The 27,264-nt window shown below is 39.9% G+C and overlaps 1 protein-coding gene across 1 annotated transcript in view; it reads left to right on the top strand.

Moving 5' to 3' along the window:
- Nucleotides 1-27,264, top strand: part of ROR2 (receptor tyrosine kinase like orphan receptor 2) — a 131,314-nt gene that overhangs the window by 77,903 nt on the left and 26,147 nt on the right. Inside the window, exons 2-4 of the mRNA XM_058170447.1 lie at nucleotides 3,410-3,487; nucleotides 16,747-17,034; nucleotides 18,945-18,975. Of these exons, the coding sequence (XP_058026430.1) occupies nucleotides 3,410-3,487; nucleotides 16,747-17,034; nucleotides 18,945-18,975 (397 nt within the window). The remainder of the gene's footprint in view (nucleotides 1-3,409; nucleotides 3,488-16,746; nucleotides 17,035-18,944; nucleotides 18,976-27,264) is intronic.

Here is a 27,264-nt window from a genome sequence, read left to right as displayed (position 1 = left end):
TATTTTCAAGTTTAACATTATGTAAAGCAGGGGTCCAGTACTTGTCCATAGCCAGTTAAGAACCAGGCTGCACAAGCAGCGTGTGAGTGAACATTCATCTGCGTATGTACAGGAGCTAGGTTGCATGTGAAACCATCCTCTCCTCTCCCCCATCTGTGGAAGACAAAATTGACAAAATTGGTCCTTGATGCCAGAAAGGTTGAGGGCTGCTGACATAAAGGACAGAAAAGGGAATGCAAATTAATAAAATAAATGAATCAAAGACATGAGATAAGATAAACATAGCTAAAATTAGTCTACATCATTCACTAAACCTCACAAAGCCTTCTACTCTTCTAAATCATCTTTGCTTCTTATACATCTACACACCATTTCCTACATTGCCTTTAGTTCTTTAAATTTTTCACCTTTCTCTTTTTGATGTTATTTATCCCATGCAACAATATATTTCTTGGTCTTGCTCTTGATTTGTTCCTCCTTCCTTCAATATTTGTTTTGAAATCCAGTCTACATTCATTTCCTTTGCATGACCAAACTATGTACTGTTGTTGTATTGATCACTGACATTTATCCAATTTGCATTAATTCAGCATTTTCATTTCTGTCATCAATCCTTTTTGTTTTATTTCTAAACATTTATTTACTCTCTCTCCACTGCATTCAATGTGCTTTTGCATGATATGTTCAACTTGTTTCCACACAACAAAGTAGAGAGAAGCATGTTGGCCTTCATAGCCACTTTAGCTTCTGCACATGTGAAAAGATCCATTTTAAACAAGTAAACAAGTAACATATGTTTTGTTTAAACTAACTGCAGCAGTGAAGAGTGTAGTGCTAAAATGTTACAGCCCTGTAGAATTTAGCTATGCACTCTTTTCAGTTGCCTAGGTCAAGAGTTCACTTTGCATAGCTGTCTATGTTTAGACTTTATGACCATTGTATAAATCAGCCAATGAAGGGAGAGAATGGTTTTATCCCACAGTGCTATCTTTCAGATAAAGGTCTGCACAAGAAATTATCAGTCAATTGTCTTTGGGATACTTTGATGGGTTAATGTATCGACCCTTTTGGTTTGAGGAATCTTTTTTTTTTGTACCAATTTTCAAAGATTTATTGACTTCTGGATACCAAATTCCATAGCAGCATTTGTGCAGTTGAACCCTGTGTTCAACTCTTTCAGTTCAATTCTTGCATTCAAGTCACTTTATATAGTATTTAAGCATTTGGCATTTTTCTAACAGGTATGCTAGAAAGTTTGTGTTATTTATAATATAGGCTAAATTTCAGTTACTAATAAGGTAGCTTTTATAATACATGTACTGTTCTTCACATCTAGTTTGTTTGTATGAAAGAGCAATGAGTAGTAAATCATTACATTGCTGAAGAAGTAATGTGAATAATGCTTCATTAAGGCATGATTTTTTTTAATGTCCTAAAGTTAGTATGTTCTGATAAGAAATAATTACATATTTTAAACTTTAATTTGAGATGAATTTTAATATTTTGAAAGGCAAACTTTTGAATATTGTAAATAGCATGTCAAAATTGGCAGCTGCATCTCAAAACTTTTAATTTTCCTTGCCCTTCTTGTTCCGTTAATCTGATTAATTTTCCCAAGTCTGTAATCTAGCTTTGCCCATTCTTGATGGTCTCCAGCTTCCATATTCTCTGCAGGGGTATGCTTTTTGGGGAGCTCTGGAAGTTGAAATGGACATAACTAGAAGGCATTCAGTTAGGAAAATCTACTGTGCTTTTAGTTTTCTCTTCTAGTAAAGAGATAATTTATATATTCTTTCCTCCTTTTTATAGAGTAATACAAATATTCAAATTGTTTTAGATCTAGTTGTTGCTTTTATGAGTAAAAACACTTTTGCAGGCAGCATTTTGACTAATAATGAATGTGCACAATTCCATGGTTATATTGCCAGTTATTTCTTGTTATGTTGGTTATTAGCAAAATATCGGCCTCTGTATATAATAGCTGGGGTTATACCAGGGGTGAAATGCTGCCGGTTCGGTAGCAATGGCGGCAGGTGGTTCGGAGAACCGGTAACAAAATCCCTGCTCCCCGCCCCCCAGCTGAGTCATGCGATCATCAGAGGATTTTTTTTTTTTACTTTTAAAAGCATTTTTTCTTGGGCCAAAAAAATGCTTTTAAAAGTAAAAAAAAAAGCCTCTGATGATTGCACAACTCAGCTGGGATTGTCAGAACCCTTTAAAAGCTTTTTTCCCTCTGGCGATCCCAGCTGATTGTAGAAAAAATGTTTTTAAAAATAAATAATAATAATAAAAAGTTGCACTGCAACAGAACTGTGCTGAACTCTTGGCATAATTTAGCGCTCACTTGAGAATGGAAATTCTCTCCTCACTTTTTCTTTTAAAGATAAGGCTAAAAGTATTATCAAACCTCCAATTAATATGTATACATTTTCTTCACACCCTGATTTGGTTTCATCAGTAATATGTTTTTGGAACCTTTTTAAATGTAAAAAAGTAAAAGCTAAATAACATTTTGAGATATTCATGATGACATATAGAAGGAAGTTCTGATCCAAAATTATTTTATAAAAACATTTTAGAAACAGTGAATAAAGAAGTTTCCCCCACCGCCTCTGAATATAGTGCAAGATCTTTTCAAATCTAAATAGAGGTGTGTGTGTGTGTGTGTGTGTGTGTGTGTGTGTGTGTGTGTATTAATGTCCATTGGGACTTGTACAGCCGAGAGCACACAAGGGTTGATGCAGTTCATGAGTTACAACTGATGGAACTAATGAGCTTTAATTTTCTAATCAAATCTTCTTTTGAAACATTGTAATCAATGTTAAGCATTTGTATTACACTTGTATAACTTGCCTCCTGAAAAAGCATCTTTGGAACAATCATGACCTGGATGACTGAGAATCTCCATAGACTGTAAATGCGAACAAATGCAAAATTATGCAGGGGAGAAAAGTGGTTTTTAGAAAAGAAGATAAACTGAAAAGAAGATATATCTGGGTTGGAAAATTTATCAGCATTTTCCACTTCAACAAGTTTTAGTTTCACTGTTTTTGATGTTTAAATTACTATTGGTCTGAAAATTGTATTTATAAAAGTACATAGCAGTTGCATGTTGTTGTATTGCCTTTTGCCAAGAATTGGCCGTAGTATTCCACTAAAAGCCATTTCCCCCCCACAAAAGCTTTTTGTTACTTTAAATGTACTGTCCAAATCTCATAAAATAGTCTACATATTTTTTGATAAAATGATGCCCAAATTCTTGTGCAGATTATTGGATTTTGATAATTTAATTGTTTAATTTAATTTATAATAATTAGCATAGGATTCAAAATTTTCCAGAAAACCCAATTGGTGATCGGAACTCAGTTTCATGTTAAGTACTTTGTATTGTTCTCATTGTCTTATACAGGTGAAGTACAGATCCCAGATTCTGATGATACTTTAGGCCAAATGGATGGACATGTTAGACCCGTTCCAACACACAAAGGTATTAGAAATAATTTCATTTTTTATGACTTCTTAAAGTATAAGATCTGAATGTTTTATTTTTATTATCTACTATTACTATTACTTATTTATATATTCAGATGATCTCTAAAAATAATATACCTTGAGAAGTTCTATGAAGAACGGTTACAGGAACTGGGTGTGTCTAGTTTAATAAAGAGAAGGACTAGGGGAGACATGATAGCAGTGTTCCAGTATCTCAGGGGTTGCCACAAAGAAGAGCACCTGAGGGTAGAACAAGAAGCAATGGGTGGAAACTAATCAAGGAAAGAAGATGGCGTGGCGCTGAAGATTTCGGCTTCGGCGTTTGAGAGGCTTCCCGAGGATGGCGATGCCTGGGCCGTCCGCCTAGCTGCTTGTTGCCCCCGGTCTGGTTGACCATCTCTCCGGCAGCCGTGGGAGAGGTCTCCGGACTTTTTCGTACCCACGGCTGCTGAGAACGAGGCCAGGCGAACAAGCAATGGATTTCGGCGGCCATGTTTTCAGGCCTGGAGGTGGGGCGATGAGTCGGCATTTCTCTTCGGCCGTTTTTCGGCTGATTTTTCAGCCAGTTCTCTTGGTTTGGTTCCCGGGCTGCTTCTTGGCTGTGTTGTTCGGGTTTTCTCCGCTGCGATTTGGTACGATCTGGACGACAGCGTAGATGTTACATCTACTCCATCTGCCTCGTTGTCTCGGTTCTTCCGGCTTTTTCCCTGCTGCCAGATTGCGAACTTGGTGTCCTTCACATCCTCCAGCCTCTCGGAGAGGTTCAGCCCCCTGGATAGGCCTGGCCTCTTGGAGGGAGAGGTTTGGAGAGATTTAGCCCCCGGAATGGTTAGGATCTACTAGGGGTGCGACGGAGATGGAGGGGTCCCCCTGGATGGTATTTCTGGCCATGTTTGGAGGTGGTTGTTGGAGGACTGCGGGGAGGCGACGGAGGTATTCCCGATTTGTCCCCGTGTAGCCATCCTTTGGCTCTTATAACATCATCAAGGCTTCCCCCCGGCCTTTTGGGATCCTTATGGCCGTTGTTGGTCCTATTGGGACTTTTTTGGAGTAGGCAGGAGACTTGCTTGGGGACAGAGGAAGACATTGCTTGTGACCGGAGCACCCCCACCCCCCGTTCCAGGATGTTTGGACTAGGCACTTGACTGTCCTTTCGTTGTTTTCCATTCTATGCCCGTCCTCATTCTGAACTACCATCATTTGTTATCATCTTTGCCATTCGGAGATGGAGCCTTTTTATCGCCGATTTTTATCTTCAGTTGTTATGCGCTATTCTTTCTGTGAACTCTTGCATCTGTGAGGTGCCCCCGCCTCGCAGGAATGGCCCTCCACATTATCGAGGGCCGGCCTCAATGACGGGTTTTGAAACCCACAGAGGTGGCATGCGAAAAAAAAGAACTTGTGGGGCTTTTTAGAGAGGGAATTTTTAAGGGGAGGGAGGGTAAGGTCGGGTAATGGGGGTAACCCGTCGGGTGGGGGGCCAGTCCCTACATGTGCTCGTGGCGGTTCTTTATTAGGTTCGGAGGTTACGGGGGAGGATTATGTTCCTATTTGTGAGGGTGGTTTTATTGATATGGTAAGTGGGAGGGGCAGGTATGGCGGAAATGAGGGGTCATATCGATTTTCGGGAGCGCATGCTCAATGTCTGAAAGCGATCACGCGCTCCGACCCCTCAGACTTCTCCTGTTCTCCGGATGGTCAGGATCCTCAGAGCTTGGGCCTTCGGGTGATGCTGTGCAATGCACGGTCCGTGGTGAACAAAGCCCCTCTCATCTGTGATCTTATACAGGGGGGCTCCGTGGACCTTATGGGCATTACGGAAACCTGGTTGGGCACAGAAGGGGGGGGTGCCCCTTGGGGAAATGTGCCCACCGGGTTTCCGAGCATTCCATCAACCGAGGGCCCAAGGTAGGGGTGGGGGGTGGCGGTTGTTATAAAAGAGAGTCTAGAGCCGAGGGAGACCACTGTTCCTCAGATTGCCGGTTGTGAATCCCTCCTTGTGAAGGGGGGCCATAGGGGTCAATTGGGCTTGTTGGTCACGTACCTGGCTCCTTGCTGCGTGACAACAGCCCTGCCCGAGTTGTTGGAGGTGCTTGCTGGGGTGGCGGTTGAGACCCCTAGACTTATGGTCATGGGGGACTTTAACCTGCCATCTACCGGCATGTCATCAACGTCGGCTCGGGAGTTCATGGCCTCCATGATGGCCTTGGACCTGACGCAAGTAGTGGATGGCCCTACCCACATCGGGGGAGGCACACTGGATTTGATTTTCATATCTGGACAGTGGATGAGTGATCTGATTTTGGGAGATGTAGTCACTGAGCCGTTGTCATGGTCAGATCACTCTCTCCTTCGTCTGGACTTTCAGACCGCCATCCAACACCGCAGGGAGATGGGACCAATACGGTGGTTCCATCCCAGGCGCCTGATGGACCCAGAGAGGTTCCTGATGGAGCTTGGGCCATTCCCTGAGGATCTTGCCCACGGCACGGCTGAAGAACTGGCCGTGGCTGGGGCTCTGGACCGTGTCGTGCCTTTGCGGCCTCTGACCCGGCGTAGGTCTCAACCAGCTCCTTGGTTTTCTGAGGAGCTGAGGGAGATGAAACGCCGGAGAAGACTCCTAGAGAGTGTCTGGAGATCCAGCCGTTCTGAGGCTTATCGGACACAAGTTAGGTCTTTTAGTAGGACCTACCTAGTGGCACTGAGGGAAGCAAGGCATTTTTACATCTCCTCCCTCATTGCGTCGGCAGATAACCACCTGGCCGCCCTGTTTCAGGTGACCCACTCCCTTCTTCAACAGGGGATGCGGGATGACCCGTTACAAGGGCGTGCCGAGGAGTTTAGTGGTTATCTATACGATAAAATCGCTCAGCTTCGGGATGGTTTGGATCAAAATTGGGTGGATCCAGGTGAGATGTCGAAGACCCGTCTTGTCGAGACTGTTTTGGATGGATTTGATCCTATGGCTCCTGAGGACATGGACAGGTTGCTGGGGAGGTTGAATGCCACCACATGTTTACTGGACCCGTGCCCCTCCTGGTGGGTGCTGGCCACACAGGACGTGACATGAGGCTGGCTCCGGGAGATTATAAATGCTTCTTTGTTGGAAGGGGTCATCCCTGCCACCTTGAAAGAGGCGGTAGTGAGACCCCTCCTCAAGAAGCCTTCCCTGGATCTGGCTGTTTTAGGAAATTATCGTCCGGTCTCCAACCTTTGCTTTGTGGCAAAGGTTGTAGAGAGTGTGGTGGCATGTCAATTACCCCGGTACCTGGATGAAACTGTCTATCTAGACCCGTTCCAGTCCGGTTTTCGGCCCGGATATAGCACGGAGACGGCTTTGGTTGCGTTGGTTGATGATCTCTGGAGGGCCAGGGATAGGGGTTATTCCTCTGCCCTGGTCCTATTAGACCTCTCAGCGGCTTTTGATACCATCAACCATGGTATCCTGCTGCACCGATTGGAGGGATTGGGAGTGGGAGGCACCGTTTATCGGTGGTTCTCCTTCTATCTCTCTGATCAGTCGCAGACGGTGTTGGCAGGGGGGCAGAGGTCGACCCCGAGGCACCTCACTTGTGGGGTGCCGTAAGGGTCGATTCTCTCGCCCCTCCTGTTCAACATCTATATGAAGCCGCTGGGTGAGATCATCAGTGCCTTTGGGGTGAGGTATTATCTGTACGCTGATGACACTCAGCTGTACTTTTCCACCCTGGGCCACCCCAACAAAGCTATCGAAGTGCTGTCCTGGTGTCTGGAAGCCGTACGGGTCTGGATGGGAAGAAACAGGCTCAAGCTCAATCCCTCCAAGACGGAGTGGCTGTGGATGCCGGCACCCCGGTACAGTCAGTTGCAGCTGCGGCTGACTGTTGGGGGCGAGTTATTGGCCCCGATGGAAAGAGTGCGCAACTTGGGCGTTCTCCTGGATGGACGGCTGTCTTTTGAAATCATTTGACGGCCGTCTCCAGGAGAGCTTTTTACCAGGTTCGCCTGCTCCGCCAGTTGCGCCCCTTCCTAGACCGGGATGCCCTATGCATGGTCACTCATGCGCTCGTGACATCTCGCTTGGCTTACTGCAAAGCTCTCTACATGGGGCTCCCCTTGAAGAGCATCCGGAGGCTTCAGTTGGTTCAGAATGCAGCTGCGCAGGTGATAGAGGGAGCCCCTTGTGGCTCCCATGTGACACCACTCCTGCGCAGGCTGCACTGGCTACCTGTGGCCTTTCGGGTGCGCTTCAAGGTGTTGGTTACTATCTTTAAAGCGCTCCATGGCATAGGGCCAGGTTATTTATGGGACCGCCTACTACCACCGATTGCCTCCCACTGACCCGTACGCTCTAACAGAGAGGGACTCCTTAGGTTGCCGTCCGCCAGGCAATGCTGACTGGTGACACCCAGGGGAAGGGCTTTCTCTGTGGGGGCCCCCACCCTCTGGAACGAGCTTCCCCAGGACTTCGCCAACTTCCTGACCTTCGAACCTTCCGCCCCGAGCTTAAGACACATCTATTTATTTGTGCAGGGCTGGCCTAGGGTTTTAGTTTTAAATTTAGTTTTTAAATGGGGTTTTGTACTATTTTAACGATAGTTTTAAATTTGGCCTAATTTAATAAGTTTTTTAAATGCTGTTTTTAACTTGTATTTATTCTTATGTTTTTATTAGGCTGTAAACCGCCCTGAGTCCTTCGGGAGATAGGGCGGTATAAAAATTTGAATAATAAATAAATAATAATAAAATAAAAGCAACTTAGAACTAAGGAGAAATTTCCTGACAGTTAAAACGATTAGTAAGTGGAACAACTTGCCTGCAGAAGTTGTAAATGCTCCAACACTGGAAATTTTTAAGAAAATGTTGGATAACCATCTGTTTGAGATGGTGTAGGGCTTCCTGCCTGGGCAAGGGGTTGGACTAGAAGGCCTCCAAGGTCCCTTCCAAGTCTGTTGTTGTTGTTGTTGTTGTTGTTGTTGTTGTTGTTATTATTGTTGTTGTTGTTGTTGTTGTTGTTATTATTATTATTATTATTATTATTATTATTATTATTATTATTATTATTATTATTATTATTATGTGTTTGCTAAGAGTCAGCCCAAACTTAATGCCACAACCAATTTATTCTACAGTGGTACCTTAGTACTCAACTGCTTCGAATCTCATCAGATTTGAATATCAGATTTGGTATTCAACACATTTTGATATGAAAATTTTGTCCTGGTACTCATCACTTATTTTATACTGAAAATTGCTGTGTGTTCAAAAAAGAATGGCATATCAAATAAAGCTATTGTTTCTTTGTTTCAAATAAAGCCATATTTCTTTATTTCAATAGGAACTTTCAAGATGTTTATTATTTGGGTCATTGAATATGAATACTCAAACTCTATCCTAGGCCAAGTCCAAAATGGGGTTTATTTCCCTTCGGCTCATTTTCCAAAATATAGTTAGTTAAAATGCATTATCTTCTTTTGGGAAGAATTAAAGTAATATTTTTTCCTTATATATTCTTGTCTTTCCTACTTTTTTGTGAAAAGGGAGAAGCAGTTACTTCTGTTGTAGAAAGTACATCAAGATATCCCACCCCCCACCCTCACCCCCATGCATGTCAGGGGATTTCAAGAGTTGATTTTTTCAGATTGTGGGGAGGGTTGCTGCAAATCCTGGAAACTGGGGAAAACTTTTTTTTTTTTTGGCATCCAAGGTAACTCATTGATTAGGATAACGTTGGCTCTGAAGAACATTAGTTATAGCTTGGTTGAACGTTGTTATGAAGCATGCCTTTTAGTTGTAAAGATGTTTCTAATTTACTTCATTTCATCCATTCAGATATTATTATTATTATTATTATTATTATTATTATTATTTTATTTATTTACATTTATATCCCGCCCTTCTCCGAAGACTCAGGGTGGCTTACAGTGTATAAGGCAATAGTCTCATTCTATTTGTATATTTTACAAAGTCAACTTATTGCCCCCCCAACAATCTGGGTCCTCATTTTACCTACCTTATAAAGGATGGAAGGCTGAGTCAACCTTGGACCGGGCTTGAACCTGCAGTAATTGCAGGCTGCTGTGTTCTAATAACAGGCTTCTAACAGCCTGAGCTATTAGGCCCCATAAACAGCAAGTATCACCTTTCTTAATAAAAGACCATCAGAGTTTGCTGCTCTTCCTTGCAGTTATTGGCAATGGACTAAAAATTTATCATGGCTGTCTCCATAACAATAGCAACTTTAGTTAAACTACAGTTACATTGTGTTATGTCTTTCAAGAAAAGTATGTCTTACTCTGTTCAGTCACCCACTTGCCCAACTGATCATCCAGATCAGTTACTCCAGTATAAATATCACACTGGAATTTTCCCATGTCATTAATCAAGAAATATTCTATATGTTGACAATCTGTGTACAAATCAGCCATTATCAAAATCCCTGGGAATATTTATGTTTTTGGCAGTGAGTCATACTTAAACGTTGTAGTGTTTGGATTATTTTACATGAAGAAATAAAATAACTCCAAAATAGAGCCATGAATTTAGGTTATTATACTAGAACAGAGGTATTCAAACTTGGCAGCTTTAAGATTTCTGTACTTCAACTCCCAGAATTCTCCAGTTAGTGTAGCTTCTGGGAGTTGAAGTCCACAAGTCTTAAAGCTGCCAAGTTTGAAGACCTCTGTACTAGAACATCTACAGTAGTATCAGCATCCTCATTTTCCATTTATCTGGAATTTGAAATGTTTAAACTTTGTGTTCCTACGCTATCTCTGACATTTATTGGCATTGTTCTAGCATCTCAGAACTCAACTCACCCCTTCTCTTTATAAGCTATTTTGAGCACATACTACAATTTGGAATGTTGTTCTATGGAAATTATGCTTGGCTATATGCCAAGCAATTTGTCCTCCCATAGCATAATTTGCACTGACCCAGTTTAAAATCAACCTGCCAAGAATCTGAGCACTTTAGAGTAATGTGTAATGTATCTAAAATATTGAAGTACATAATTTGAGGTTATTATTCATACAGCTCAATATTTATTTAGAAATTCTAGTAAAGATCTCTTGCTATTCATGTAGCTCAATATTTATTTAGAAATTCTTGTAAAGAACTCTTGTTTCGGAATACAATATTTTGTCGTCCAACTTGTTTGATTCCAATGCATAACTGTTAACTCAATGCATTCCATGTGTTGAATCCAAGAGTTAGATTAGATTCACATTTGGGCACCTGCTGTAATTTATACCCCTTTGTGAGTTTTATAGTCTGCTTTCTCTTAGGTACCTCATTAAATAGGTAAACAAACTATAAATACAAGAACAATACCTCAAATTTCTAACAAGCACAACAACAAAAGAAGAAGGAAACTGAAACTTCATGCAGCAGACTGTGAAATTAAGTTTTGTGTGTGGTTGTCGTGGAGGAATCATTGTGTCTGAGTGTGAATATATACATTGGCATACCTATCCAGATAGAAAGGGGAATGATGAAATAGATCTAAGTGAAGGTAGTTTGATCTTGTCTAGCAGAATTGACTGATACATGCAGAGAACTGAAGGTGGTGCTGTAATTATGAAGGAAAAGACTAAAATGTGCAATTACAGTTCTTGCTTAATGACCACAATTGGGATTAACAACTCCCTCGCTAAGCGGTGCAGTTGTTAGGCAAAACACCATACGACTACACTGGACTTATCACTCACACTCTGGTTGTTAAATGAATCACCCACAGTTGTTAAGTGAGATGTAATACAACCACAACTTCCAGTTCTATTGCCAACTTCACCACTGATTGTGCCTGATGGAAGCTGGTTATGAAGCATGCAGATGGCGATCATTTGTGTAATGCTATTATGGTCATAATTTTTTACAATTCCAGAAAAGTTATGAGCAGGTTATCTCTCTGAGAGGCTACCATAATTGGATGATATATTGTATTTGGCATGGAAAGCTACAAGTTGTTTAGACTTGCTTAAAATTAATGGCCATTGTGTAATTGGACGCACCCTTTTCTTCAGTATTTAATATAAGTCGTGTCAAAACAGCGTGAGAACTTCAGCAAGTACTGCACCTTTCAATTTGCTGACCCTTCCCCTGCAACTATGTCAGAATTGTAATTTCTAGAATTCTGGATGAAATTTTTGGAATAGAAGCCCTGGTTCATTTTTTTTTTTTTTTTTTTTTTGTTCAAAAAGTTTTTATTGGTCAAAAAAGGTTTATACAAATACATATCAGGTATGGTAAATTTTCATTTTTCTTATACAAGATAAGAATTTTACTCAAATTTTTTAACACATACAACAGCCATATGGCAAGCAGGTGACACGAAGTAGCTAAGTTTACAAATCTTACATACGCAATAAAGAAGGGTCAAGAATAAACAGAATATCGTACAAAAGAGAATAAGGAAAACCAACACAATACCAAATATCTTTATCACTTCCTAGTTTTGGATCTCAGAACTCTGGGTTCAGCCTGACCCAACTCCAGGGCCGCAACAGCGGCAGCCGCCTCCGCCCCATGGTCTATAACCTCCCCTTCTTCAATTCCTGGGTCATCTGATTCCAGGAGGGCTTTGTGTTCCTCCACGTAGGCCGTAGCCTCCGCAATTGTACTAATTTTTTTCGTAATGCCCTCCCGGAAAATCATCAATGCCTCTGGCATCAGCCATCTGAAGCCTACTCCCTTCTGGTACAATTTGCTTGACAAAAGTAATATTTCTTTCTCATTTCACGTACCTGTCTGGGAATCTGCCTCAGAATGGCTATCTCCTGCCCCTGTAAGTCAGTGCCCCACTCCTATGTTTTCTAAGAATTTCATCTCGTCTCTCTTCTCACAAATTTGACATGAACCTCTCTGGGAACTGCTTGCGTGCGTGCATATTGTGAATTAACTCTATAAACTCGATCCACATCCCAATTCATGAAATCAACACCTCTCCCAAGAAATTCTCCCAACAATTTAGTCACAACATCTCTCAAATCTTCTTGGTCCACTTCTTCCAAATTTTGAAACCTAAGGAAATAAGACATTTTATCCATCTGTAGTCCAAGCACAGCATTGCCTGTCATCTCCTCTCTTTTCTGCACTGCCCGCATCTCACCCTCAGACCTACCACTTTCTGCTTGTTTTCTGCTGAGACTTGTTGAGTATCCTTTAAATCCTTTTGGATAGTCACAATTTCTGCTCTTATTTCCATTTGGCCTCTTTGCAAATCATCCAGTTTCTTGTCCATATTGGATAACTTTTCCAGAATTCTCTCCATCTCTCCAGCAGTTGGTCTCTGACCTTTGCCATTTAAAAACAAAATTCAAAATCCTCAGGCAAGCACAGTATCCTTGTAATTTCCTCCGGATCCACCAGGGGGCACTCACAGGAGCAACGAGTCCAGAGTACAGTTAGTCAACCAGGAAGCCGAAGGGAAGTGATGTCATCAAAATTCTCATAGTGAAGGCGGGAGCTGGTCGCCACCACTGGTCCCCAGAGGAGGGGCCTCAAACCCTCCCTCCTAAATTTCTCCATCACCTCTTCTCCAGAGCTCCACAAAACCGGTAATCTTCTTATTTTAAGTTCTCCTCTCTCCAGAATGACTCGTGCTCCTTCCAGCCGCAGGGGAGAAAACCCCCGCACTCCGGAGCACTCCACTGCCACCGATATCCCTCCCCTTCTCCATTCCTCAATTCTTCTCCGTTCCCTGTTCACCACCAGGCTGCTGCAGTTATAAATCCAAAGCCCCGGTGTCACCGGGCACAGCGGCCCAGGCGACGACCAAAGTAATGGCCGTGGCCCGTGGCCTCCAAACCCCGCCGAGCCTAGGACGCGCCAGCATCGGTCCCCCCAGTCCTGTATGTCGGCTGGGAGACCCCTGGCGAGCCGTCCGTGCGGCAGGTGTCCTTTTCGGAACACCTGGCCCCTGGGGGCCTCGGCGGCGGCCGGATTCGGGCACTGGAGGCAGGAGAAGCCTCCAGACGACCGTTGCCTCTGGACACCGGAAGTCGTCTCTCCCCCTGGTTCATTTTGAAAATACCAAAATCGGGAAACCTATACTATACAATTCACTTTGTAAATCACACGTTACAGCTTTTCAAATTAATATTGCCTGCACCCCACTAACTCAGGCATGTGTAGTAGATTGACATATATGTCAGTAGAGAAAGAAAAAAAAGCCTGAGTAAGTTTGATACAGAGAAATTAATTATTGATCATACATACTGTATACCGTATATACTCGAATATAAGCCGATCCAAGTATAAGCCGAGGTCCCCAATTTTACCCCAAAAAAACTGGGGTAAACTGGGGACTCGAGTATAAGCCGAGGGAGGGAAATGAGGCAGCTACCGGTCAGGGAAAGCCTCCCTCCCTCAGCCGAGAAGGCTGGCGGCTCCCCCGCCCCGCCCTCTCACTGCACCGGCAGGGCTTCCCCGCGCTAATGCAAAAGCCCGCCAAGTTTGCACCATCCGGTATAATGTGAAAAAAAGAAGAAAAAAAAAAAACTCGAGTATAAGCCGTATATACTCGAGTATAAGCCGAGGGGACGTTTTTCAGCACAAAAAACGTGCTGAAAAACTCGGCTTATACTCGAGTATATACGGTAATAAAGAATAATCAGATATGTATCATACTAGTAAGAAAAGGCATGTTGTTCGTCAAAATATTTATGAAGCCAATTCAAGTATTGAATTAAACTTAACCTTTTATTCAATAACTTCAATAGTTCACTAGTTCAACAAAAGGCATCCCTTTCTCATACTGCATGAGAAAGTGCAAAGGATTTCAAAATACATTTAGCTATGGCAATGGAGTTTGAGATTGTCCATCCTTAAAGAAATAATGAGTCTAATATCCAAGCTTTGGAATGCTTCTAGAATAGCTTCTTAGATTTTCTTATGTCTCTTAATTCATATTCTGAATTACTTTTTTACAGAAATTCTTATATATTTTCTATTATAATAGTACAAAATAAGAAATTCTGTAATAGTATGGCCAATAATTATTAAGTTGCATTGATTTGTTTAGCCTTATATCTGAGATAATCCAAAATACTGGTAAAACGTAAGTAAATATATATCTCAACTATTTAAGGGGTTGGTTTTTAGATAATACGATACACTACAAATTTCATCTGATCAAATTGTCAATACAAACTTGCATTTAGATCTGAGAGCTTTTAGTATATACTAGTATGTCTATTATGCTATTTGGTTTATATACATTTTGAAAAAAACATAATTGAAACTAGTTGTAGTGATCTTAACTAACCTTGAAGAAAGCTAAACAGTACTGGGTTTAGTTAGTACTTGGAGGACATACTAAAATATCCAGAAGTGCTTTGCCCTTGCCTTTCTCCAAGGGCTGAGAGAAAGTGACTGGCCCAAGATCACTCAGCAGGCTTCATGCCTAAAACTCACAGTCTCCCAATTTCTAGCCTGGAGTCTTAGCCACTACCACAAGCAACTTGTCTCAGGAAAGCCTTTACCTACCATAAATTTATTTCAGAATAAACTATTTATAACCTCATTGAGGTTATAAATAGAATAGAATAGAATTTTTTATTGGCCAAGTATGATTGGAAATACAAGGAATTTGTCTTGGTGCATATGCTCTTACATAAAAGAAAAGATACCTTCATCAAGGTACAACACTTAATGATAGTCATAGGGTACAAATTTAACACTTAATGATACAACACTTAATGATTGTCATAGGTTACAAATAAGCAATCAGGAAACATTCAATAATGTAATTCAATGTTCTCTCTCTTTTTGGTTTTTCAAAAGTGAATAAACATCAAAATAGCACATGGGGTATCTATTTCTTTGGGATGAGTTAAATATGACATTAATTTGATTGTAATTAATCTGAATCAGTATGGATCAACAGTTGCTACAGAAAGGCCAGAGCAGACTCAGAATAATTTCCTTTCCTGGGACTAAGAGTTTCCCCCCCATACAATATGTATTTAGTTTTGTGCTTTGTAGTGCAGATATACTACTACATATACTATCTAAGAGCTCTTTTTAATTAATTTCATGGACATGCATGATCAAATTGTTTCACTTCTTATCTTTTTGACTAGAATCAAGTTTGTATGAAGCATAGGTGAAGCATTGCTTCTTGTCAATTGATATTTTTAACATATAACAGAATGCTGTGAATGAAGAAACTTGACTAAAAATATATTTATTTATTTACCAAATTTATATTTGTAGTATACTCCACAGTATTAAAATTCAATATGAAATTGTTGATTTATTGGAAGGAACAGGGAGACGGGGAGGAAATGTGGGAGGGAGGGAGGGAGGAAATTTTCTAATGCTCCCTGCCAGCTTCCCACAAGCAAACTTGATGGGGTAGCCAACAGAACAGAATGATAGACATCACTCCCACTCCTACCAATTTTTGGTAATTTTGTTTCTCTGTTTCGCTAAGGAATCATCTCTGAAATGGTGATCCAACAGGGCACAAGTTTCTAGTCTTTTATAACATTCCTATCACTCTTATGACTTTAGTCAAAACTGCGTATTAACTACAAAGTAAAATACAAACCAAACTTTATAAGGAAGTTATATCAAGTAGGAAAATGTCTCCCCAAACCTACCTCTGTCTGTCTGGACGTAAGTATAAAAATGGAAACAAGGGCATTTTTACATACTTTGAAATATTGACTAAATGTTAATTTTCCCCGTCAGGGTCTTATATATTTTATTCTGAGAGGTAAATATTCTTGGAAACAGCAAATGGAGGAATGAAAAATAATGGGATTCTCCCCTCAGATTATGTTGGTTTTCAGGCAAAGAATTATTGATGTAAAATTATAACTGAACATAAGACTACAAGTGGGTTAATCTCATTTTATTTTAAAGGACTATTCTGCCTTAATCACCTTACAAGTTATACATTTCATAGGGTTTTTATACTGTTGTGATTTGATACCTTGCTATCAGCTGTGCTGGAGGGTACATTTTTCTCTTCTATAGAAAGACTTTGTCCCTTGTGGGGACAGGAATATTGAATCACAGGCTCATGTTTTATTTCAGTACTAATATCTCTTTTTAATTCATTTCCTGAACAGACACAATATTTTTGCATGGTTTTTTTCCAGCTGAAAAAGATGCTAAAATAATCCTTACCGTGCTCAGTTTGTAACTGTAGATGGTTCAATTTATGCTTGGCTAATGGTAAAGTAGACTAAGTGCAGTCACATAAATAGTTATCTGCTTATTCAGCTCAATTTTTAATGCTTTTGCTTTCTGTTTAATTTCTTTTAGGCTACTTTTTGACCTTTTTGGAACCAGTGAACAATATCACCATTGTCCAGGGTCAGACAGCAATTCTACACTGCAAAGTAGCAGGAAATCCATCACCCAATGTTAGGTGGTTAAAAAATGATGCACCAGTGGTTCAAGAGCCAAGAAGAATCATTATAAGAAAAACAGACTATGGCTCACGATTACGAATCCAAGATCTTGACACAACTGATACTGGTTATTATCAATGTGTAGCCACCAATGGGATGAAGACAATAACTGCAACAGGAGTTCTTTTTGTAAGACTAGGTGAGTAATTTTATTTTAAAAAGGGGGGATTTTATAACGAACTTTGTTGCTTTATAAACTTTTAGTTTTTACAATCACAATATGAAAAAATATTGTTTTTCCTTATTTCCTTACATGTTATAACTAGAAAATCAATAAAGTTCTTGTCTGGGAAGAACTTCCTTTTCATTATGTCTATGCTGAATTTGATACCATAAATTAGTAATAAAAGAAAGTAGATACAGATGGAATGGTTAGCAAATGTAAAGTTTAAAGAACTGCAGAAATGTGAAAGATGATCGTGAAAATATCCTCATGAAAGATACAGACAAATGGCCTTTCATTACTTTATTTTTCATAGAATTGTTAGAAATCATTATCTTTTTGTGCTCAGACCAATAAGTACCATTTCCTATCTAGAACTTACAACTTTGATCATGTGATATAAAAGGTGCATTGCTTGAAAAAAACTTAAGTAATTCACTGAGACAAAAGTCTATATATATAGCCCATGGATCATATTCAGCCACAATGCGGTTTTGTTGAACTTAGTGATGGGCTTAATCTCTGCATCCAAAAAGTGCTGGGTAAAATTCTTTACATCTAAAATAGTTTAAAATACCTCATTGATGACTGCTGGTGAGCTGCTGTCTGTCAGAATAGAGTTGGATTATAGTAATTTATCTCTTCTGGGAAAGCTCACAGATAGGTTTCCTTGACTAGGGGATTGTTCCTCTTTCTGGACAAAGCAGCATGCAGGAAATGTCATTAATTAGTTCCCTTCTGTGTCTTTTAAATGGGTTGTCCCTTTACTGTCTTCTATGGCTAGGATGTTGAGCTTGTCAATCGAAAGGTCGGCAGTTCAGCGGTTCGAATCCCTAGTGCTGCCGTGTAACGGGGTGAGTTCCCGTTACTTGTCCCAGCTTCTGCCAACCTAGCAGTTTCGAAAGCACATAAAAATGCAAGTAGAAAAAATAGGGACCACCTTTGGTGGGAAGGTAACAGCGTTCCGTGCTCCTTTGGCGTTGAATCATGCTGGCCACATGACCACAGAAATGTCTTCAGATAGCGCTGGCTCTTCGGCTTTGAAACGGAGATGAGCACCACCCCCTAGAGTCAGCAACAACTAGCACATATGTGCGAGGGAACCTTTACCTTTACTTTATGCTTTAGAGCAGGGTTCTCCAACCTTGTCCCTTTAAGACTTGTAGACTTCAACTCCCAGAGTCCCTCAGCCAGCAAAGCAAAGCTGTCTGAGGAACTCTGGAAGTTGAAGTTCACAAGTCTTAAAGGGACCAAGGTTGGAGACCCCTGCTTTAGAGAATTCTTCAAAGATTTGATGTGCTTGTAAAAATAGATTGGGGAAAGAAGGCTCTAAAGCTAGAGATTTTTATTTAACTGAGATATTTCTAGTTCTACATATCTAGGAATAATTTTCACAGTAAGCGTGTTTAAAATATAGCCAGTCCTTTAGCTGACAATACTTTAAGGATATTTTGCCAATAGTTTGATAGATATTGGACCATGCTGGTTGGGAGATGCTGGAATAGCCATCCAAACATTTTTATGGCAAAATGTAGAGCAAGTCTTCATTATAGTAACTCTAGACATCCTTGCTCATTAAATACATTTAGAGGTGCTTTTATAAATTGTAAGGTTTGATCCACAATTTTCTGCAGTCATTACATAGATCTTATCTTGCAAAAATCACATTCAATTGAATTTTCTGATTCAAATAAATAAAAATACAGTAGTCTTACTGGTTAGTGTAAATTGTAAAGTTGAAAAAAATGACCAAAGATGGCAGTAGCACACTAATTCTATATTATATTACTATTCTTTTGTCAAAAGCCTTCATAGTTATGTTCAAGCAGTTAGTAATAAGTAGTAGCAGTAATTTGTTTCTTTAATTATTGTTTATTTATTCCTAGGTCCAACACACAGTCCAAATCATAATTTTCAGTAAGTATTGTTTAAGATCTATCTATCTATCTATCTATCTATCTATCTATCTATCTATCTATCTATCTATCTATCTATCTATCTATCTATTATTCAGCTCATTTATTTCTGGATTTTAAATTTGCTCATTGTAACTGAAAGATTTTGGTAAAAATGTTGAGTTTTAGAACAAGTAATAGTTTCTTATGTTTGTTTTTTTCACATGAAAGAGAGGCTATTTTGGAAGAGCAGTTCAATATAACATGGGGATAACATTTTGTGACATCATATCCAAACCAGATTTACTAGAGAATGGCCTTCAGTCACAACAGTTTTAATTTTCATCAGATTTAGTGTACAATAACTCTAAAAGTCGAGAATTGGAATGATTGTTGTAACATAAAGAAATTACAGTCCAAGATCTTGGGGTTTTTATTTTTGTTGTTTTTCTAAATTTTAATGTGATGTGTTGGTTATAATTGTATCTGAATTTTAGACTGGCTGGGAATTAATATGAATGTACTATACATTTATGCTGTTTACATAATTTATTTATATGTCTTAGAAGCAAAAGTGAAAAAGTGATTTGGAAAGTGAAGAAGTGATATTTGGTGATGTAAACATGCTGTTGACAAAATTATTTTAGAACATATTGAATATTGAAATAATAGAATGAGACAACAATTGTATTGAGACGCTTACAGGCATTCATACATAGTCATCTAAGAGTGCATTTACTGCATTCAGATATCATATCTTGCTTTACAATATTATAGCAGGAATAGGACTTGAACACAGGTGTCCTTTTTCAGCAGAGCTATTAAGTAGGTTAGATTTCACTTTTGATTTACTGCAGTTGAGTGTTCAGTTCCAACCCTAAATTACAACTAATCCTAACAAGACAGTTTCATTAATTCATCATAGTTTTAAGATTAAGCAGTTTGTCAAGTTCACAGAATACAAATTGTGATGAATCTTAACTGTAAAAAGCTTCTTTTCCAGAAAAGAGAAGAATTAGTAACAAAAATGTTATGAATGGAACTCAGTTTATGAAATGGCCCTGCTGCCAGATAAGGAAAGAATACTTGTAATGTTTAAGCTTTCTTAGTCCCCTTTTGCATACTTAGGGGCAAGGCTACGGGAGACTTCCTCAAACTGGGAACCCTCCCAGAAGATGGTTTTCCCAGAATGATCAACAATGGCCGTGTTGGCTGAGGAATTTTAAGAACTGAAATTCACACTTCCATACATGAGAAGGTTATCCAGATTTGGAAAATATGTGCTAGAGACAAAGAAAACCATGTATTTTTTTGGGGTGTGTGTGTGTGTGTGTGTGTGTGTGTGTGTGTGTGTGTGTGTAAACTTCCCTTGTAAATCCCTTGAATGAAGGAATTCCAGATTTCCCTTTCCAATTCCAGAAACCAAGATGCTCAGTTTTTAGTAAATTATGCTAATAATCAGATAGACCATTTGGAGCTGCACAAGTTGCTCCAAATAATTTTGGGAATGTTTTGACCTGCCTTGCAGGAGCAATGGAGATATACTTTGATGTGTGATGAAAAATATTTTATACCAGAATCGTTATAAATATTCTTGAATGCAGGTCAGAGAGGAAGTATTTCTAGTTTATTAAACTTTAACTGAATTGAATCTTTCCAAAAATAAAAGAACAGCAAAGAGACTTTAAGGATTTAAGTGTTGTTGGGGAAACAAAAGAGGCTGAACGGAAAACACCTTTTTTTTTCCAATTCATAAATAAGATTATATTACTCCAGCAACAGCAATTACTTGTAGAAATGAGCATTCAATTGACACAAGAAATTAGCCTTGTATCTCAAATAACAATCCTGGTGGTCAAGCAGAAAGCAAGCAGGTACAAGAAAAATTGCTTTTCCACAGATTATCATGCCTTGAAAAAAGTAGTTTAAGATTATCTCAGTTGATTGTACTCAGAATATTGAAAATACATATGAAAGTATATGTGGTAATAGTAGTATGAATAATAGTGAATCATTTTAAAAGCTATAAAGGCTCTCTTTCCAAGTTGTATTATTCTTCATAATCAGAATTTTTGCACAGCCTATCCCAAATATCCTGTTATGATATCAATTACAGTAGAAATAAACTCAAAGTTGATTAATATTATAATCTATTTTCAACAAAATCAAAACAACTGTATTTTCTATCAATGTTGTGCTTTCCTCATGAATTTCCACAAAAATTCCTCATGAATTTCCACAAAAGACTAGTTGTATTCTTCAGCAAATTCAATGATTAGAAGCAACTTTTTTTTTTCAACAATGGAATAATATTATCATGTATCTTAGGCTAATTAAAAAAAACAAAATTACAAAAAAACAAACAAAAACAATTTGCTATTCCCCAACAGCAGGAAAAAATACAAAAAATACTGCCCTTTATATGGATGCAACATAGAAAATCTGAAATATATTGCATTATGTTGCTGGTTCTAATTAAGACTTATTATTCTGAAAGAATATTAAGGCATTTTCTTGTATTGTAGCAAAAGCAGCATTCCAAAGATGGGAGTTAGAGTTGGAAGAATAAAGAGCTATCCAAAAACTAAATACCATGCCAGAGGAGATGAGTAACATGTGCAATGTTTGGATGTTCTTCAAGTTATGGCAGTGAGATTCATAATACTACATATGTGTCAGCTTGAGTGAAAGTATGTGAAGAAAGATTGTAGTATGCCTTGTATCCAACTACAGTGCGCAAACTCCAGCAGATGGCCCAATGGAGTTAAGGACTTTCAGAGAATGAATCATTTATTATAAAATATTATCACAGTCCCCAAAATTGTTAAATCAGTAGAAATCAAAATTGGAGTTTCATTACAACATAAAACCTATGGCACGCATGCTGGAAGTGGCACACAGAGCCATCTCTCCGGGCATGCCAGTCATCATCTGTTGCTCTTCCAGGTGCCGACATGCACATGCACACTGGCCAGCTGGTCTTCGTGTGCGCAGGAGTGGCAGAAACTGGAAGAGGAGTTCCCCTGCGCACATGTGCGCACTGGGAAGATGAGCTTCTGGTTTCCAGTCTGTGCATGTGCGCGCTGGCCAGCTGGTCTTTGGTGCACATGCACATCAGAGACCAAAAGACCAGGCACGCATGCGCACTCCAGAAATCGGAAGTTCAGCTTCCCAGTGTGCACATGCACGCCGGGGAACTGCTCTCCCGGTTTCCAGCACTCCTGCGCGTGCGCACCAGGGAGCTGCTCTTTCAGTTTCCGAAAAGGTTCACCAACACTGACATAGAGCTTTCAAGTACTTCCTATCGGGGTGAAATCTAAAAATTTTCCCTACCGGTTCTGTGGGCGTGGCTTAATTGGTGGCTGTGGCTTGGTGGTCAGGTGACTGAATGGGCATGGTCAATAATAATAAATAATAAAAATAATAAAGTGTACAAAACTTGGGAGGCACCGGTCTACCTTCTTTAAAAATAGAGACCCCGGTCTACCAATTGCCTTTTATTGAGAGGCCCCCGGTCTACCAAGTGCCTTTTTTTGGCAGGCACCAGTCTACTTTCTTTAAAAATAGAGGCACTGGTCTACTAGCTGCCTACAGCGCTGATCAGCTGTAGTGCAGCCCTTTGAAGTGCCACGGCAGTCATTTAAGGCCGTTTGCAGCTATATCACCACCAAGTGCTTCAGGGACAGAGAAGAGGAACAGCGAGGTATGGGCAGTGGGGGGGGGGCAGGGATTTTTGCTACCAGTTCTCCGAACTACCTGCCCCCATTGCTACCAGATCGTGCGATCCGGTCCGAACCTGGAGCATTTCACCCCTGTTTCCTATGCTTCGTACATGCAAATTTTCATTAAAATATATTCTGCGAATAGTTAGTGGAAAATTGCCCAAGATTGAAAAATTAGGTTTAGTGTTAGACTTAGTATTTTTAAATATATATTCATAACAATATTAAGCAGTTAATAATGTACCACAGAACATAAAGTTTCTGAAAAATTTAAGAGGTCCTTGTCTGTTTCACAACCTTATTATAGAGCAGTGTTTCTCGCTTTGGCAACCTTAAAATGTTTGGACGTCAATTCCCAGAATTCGTCACTTAACCGTGCTGAAGTCCACACATCTTGAAGTTGCCAAGATTGAGAAATACTGTTATAGAGTAACATTCTTGGAGTAGTACTTTGATCCATGATCTATACAAGTGAAATGAGGAAAATGCTCACAACTGATTAATTGAAGTCAGGGAATACATTTAGATAGCTGTTCACTAATGTAAACTATGAAGAGGGAGTGGTTCAGCCAATCAACAACCTGTCTATTTCTAATTTTTATTTGATTATGCAGAAATTATACAAGCATTGATTATAGTTTCTATCCTTCATAATTATTCTTACATCTAAGTATTGGTAATAATTTTATACTTTAAGACAGCGGTCCCCAATCTTTTTGGTTGGGATCAGTTTCTGGAAGACAATTTTTCCCCGGACCAGGTTTTGGTTTTGCTCATTCACACTCTCACACTGCTCACCTCCAGCTGTGTGGCTCAATTCCTAACAGGCCACACGGACCAGTACTGGGAGTTGGAGACCCCTGCTTTAACACACTTTTGTTTGTTCAACAAGTTTGTTATACGAACAAGGATTTGTAATTTATTTAGCTTTCAGCTCTCATTATGATTCATTCCTAACAATGAGCCTAGAATAATAAAAATTGAAACTAAATCCTGGTTAAGCCTTTCTTCTAACCCTGTTGGAAGAGAATAGGGGAGAATATGAGCCTGAGGCGTTGTTTAGTCTCACAGAAGTTGATCCACACAGAGCTAAATCAAGGCATAGTTGTGTATTGCCTTGCTTACACATAAGGCTGTTTGCCTTCTTTGTTCTTTCTGAAATTAATTCATCTTGCAAATTCTGTTCTGCAGGTACAGTTGTAAACTGAGATTGGAGACATTCAGAGGGAGAGTATATAGTTTTCCAGTAAGTGTCCCGCTGCTTAAATCTACCAAAAAAAGAAAAAAGGCTTATGTCATGATAGAGAGCAAGTAGTAAAAGCAGGAAGCATTTCTTTTTTACAGAAAATACAGAAGAGAAGGACACTAGGAAGAGCTAAGCAAGTAATGTTTGTCAGTAGAAAATTCCCAAGCCTATGGCTCTTACAAGACAGAAATTAAGAACAAAAAAAAATAGTTTTATTTGCATGTAGGGGTGTGTGTGTGTATACAAGTATTTAGTGACCAAAATTACCATGGCACTGAAAAAAGTGATTTATGACTTCTCATACTTACAACTGTTGCATGATCAAAATTCAGATGCTTTGCATGCGTTTATGACAGTTACATTGTCCTGGGGTCACCTTTGATCACCTTTGACAAGCAAAGTCAATGGGGAAGCCACATTTATTTAATAACCATGTTACTAACTTGGTTACAAGTGCAGTGATTCAGTTAGCAACTTGGGCAAGAAAGTTCATAAAATGGAGCAAAACTCACTTAACAACTACCTTGCTTAGCAACATAAATTTTGGGCTCAATAGTGGTTGTAAGTCGAGGACTACATGCATATGTATGTATGCATGTATTGATTTTATTTGATTTATTTGCCTGCCCATTTGACATACATGACCCTTGGCAGCTAGCAATTAAACAAAATAAACACAGGATAAAACATCAGTAAAATAGAATAGCTGCCAAGGACATTCATTATCCCGTATTCAAATCAGCCACAAAATTGCTCCCAGTTAAATAGTGCCTTGGAAAAGGCCAGCAAAATCAAGGCAAGTCTAATATTCGAGAGGGCCAACACAATGCAGGAAAAAAAGGGGGGTTCTTCTCCTGGCTCCCACTAGATGGAGCTCTCTATTGAGAGCATGCCTCTGTTGCCAAATCCAACAAGATGGGTATCTATCACTCGGGAGAGTCTGTCCCCTAAGTAGCCTGATCCCAAGCCATGGTTTAAAACCAGGTTTTAAAGGAAATCGCCAAACCTTGAACTGCACTCAGAAACATACTGATAGACAATGCAGCTCGTGGAGCAGAGGTGTCACATTTGCTAATGACCGCACCAGATTTGCCCACACTATAGTATTTTCAACAGGTGAAACTTCCAAATACTTTTGAAAGGGCAGCTATATGTAGAGCATATTACAGTAATCCAATCGGGAAGTCACTAGGACATGAGTAAGTAGGGGTAGGGTCTACTGGTCTAAGAACATGCAGGAAGTTGTACAAAGGCTTTCCCAGCCATGGATGCCATCTGTTCCTTTAGGAGAAGCTATGAGTCCAGTAGTATATAGTTTAAAATCAGTATAATTTAGGAGTAAACTATTCCAGAAGATCAGATTTATAAATTATCTAGATTATACAATCACTTCTAAGAAGTAGCAGCTTGTAAGATTTTAAAAAAATGATGTTATGTATGTTCTCACTGTAGAATTCAGCCAATAACTGCATTCATATGCTCTTTGATTTGTTGATGACACCCTGTTACAGTAGATGTGTTAGGCAATTAGCAAGCATATGGTCCATCTCCGTTTAATCTGACAGTTAATTTATTAGATTCATAATGCTTGGTTTTAGTGTTACATTTGACATATTTTTCTAAGATATTTTGCATCCCACATACTTAATTCTATTTAATCCTCTGATGTTTCTGGCATAGACCTTTGCCAACTTGGTACCTGTTGTGGCTCCAGCTCCCCCGGGCCCCCAGGCCTGGCCCCCTGCCAGAGAGTGACTCAGAGAGTGAGGGGGAAGGGCCGTCAGGCCTCCCTTCTGCAGGGCCGGCCTCTCTGGCTCAGCTCCAGGAGCCAGAGGCAGGCCAGGTGGAAGAAATAACGAGGCCTCTGTCTCCTGTATCTCCCCCCGCCCAGGCAATGCTCCCAGATCCAGCTGAGGACAATCAGTCCTGGTTGGAACCTAGGTTTCGTAGACAGGAGATGCGGGAACAACAGAAGCAGGGGTGGGGCAGGCCTAGGAAGTGCTGAGTCACGGAGCCACACCCCACAGGGTATAAAAGCAGCAGGGGCTGCTATACTACTCCATGGCGAACAAATCAACTGCTTAGAGAGAACTTGAGCTGAAGTACTGTTTGTTCCTGGTTTCCTGGTTGACTCGCGGCATCAAGAAAAGATAACAGAGAAACTTGGCAGACGCTCACTAGTTTGCTGCCAGAGCTGATAGCTGCCGTAGACTGAATTGCCGGCTAATTAAATCATCGCTCATGCCTCCCGGACTGAGGTGGGGGGGGACAGAACAGTACGCTCCAGATATGTTAGGACTGTGATTCCCAGATTTTTAAGTACAAGGGCATATTTTTAAATCAGAGGTAGGTACATGTTTGATCGCTGTTCCATGTTTTACTGGACCATTCTTAAATTTCTGGTTGTAGGGAATTAACATAAGCTAACTAGAGAAAACAGAATTGCTGCCTGCAAGCATTGCATTGGCAGGGATTTTGTCACATACTGGTATATATTTTATTATTTCTTAATATAATTTTTATTAATATAAAGTAAGTAAGGGGCAAAAAAGTAAAATCAAAGAAAAAGCCAAACATGCAAGAAAATAAAAAATGAAGAAAAATATAAAAGAAAGTAAAAAGATATAAAGAAGAGGTTTCTGGTATTCTTCACAGTAGTTGTAAGTACAAATATATTTTAAGTTCTCTTTCTAAAGTTATATCTTATTACTCTTCTTTCTACAAACTGTCCAATCTAATCATCAAACCAATGGGGGGTTTCAGATTTTTTTACTACCGGTTCTGTGGATGTGGCTTGGTGGGCTTGGCTTGGTGGGCATGGCAGGGGAAGGATACTGTAAAATCTCCATTCCCTCCCCAATCCATAGGGAGGTTACTGCAAAATTCCCATTTCCACCCAATCAGCTGGGACTTGGGAGGCAGGGAATAGATGTGGGCGGAGCCAGTCAGAATTTTTACTACCGGTTCTCCTAACTAGTCAGAAATTTTACTACTCAAAATTCCCACTACCAGTTCTGCAGAACTGGTCAGAACCTTCTGAAACCCATCTTTGCATCAAACCCATAAATCATAAATTCCTTCCCCCCCATTTTTATAGAAAATATCCACAGGAGGCTTCCACTCACCAATAAATATGTCTTTTCTCTAAATGAAAGAAGTTGATCAATCCATTTCAGAACTCACCAACCATTTTTGCCTCTGTGCATACAGCAGTCTCTTCTCAGTAATCATAGTTTAAAATAATCTTCCATGGCTTTTTTCTAACTGTTTATCCATTAATGCTGAAAGGAAAAGTTGTGTCTTCAATTGAATATTGATCTTTAAAGTCCTCTGTATCAAAGTA

Source organism: Ahaetulla prasina, chromosome 2, assembly GCF_028640845.1.
Source record: "Ahaetulla prasina isolate Xishuangbanna chromosome 2, ASM2864084v1, whole genome shotgun sequence".
NCBI lineage: Eukaryota > Metazoa > Chordata > Lepidosauria > Squamata > Colubridae > Ahaetulla > Ahaetulla prasina.
This window is presented reverse-complemented; position numbering and strand designations above follow the sequence as displayed.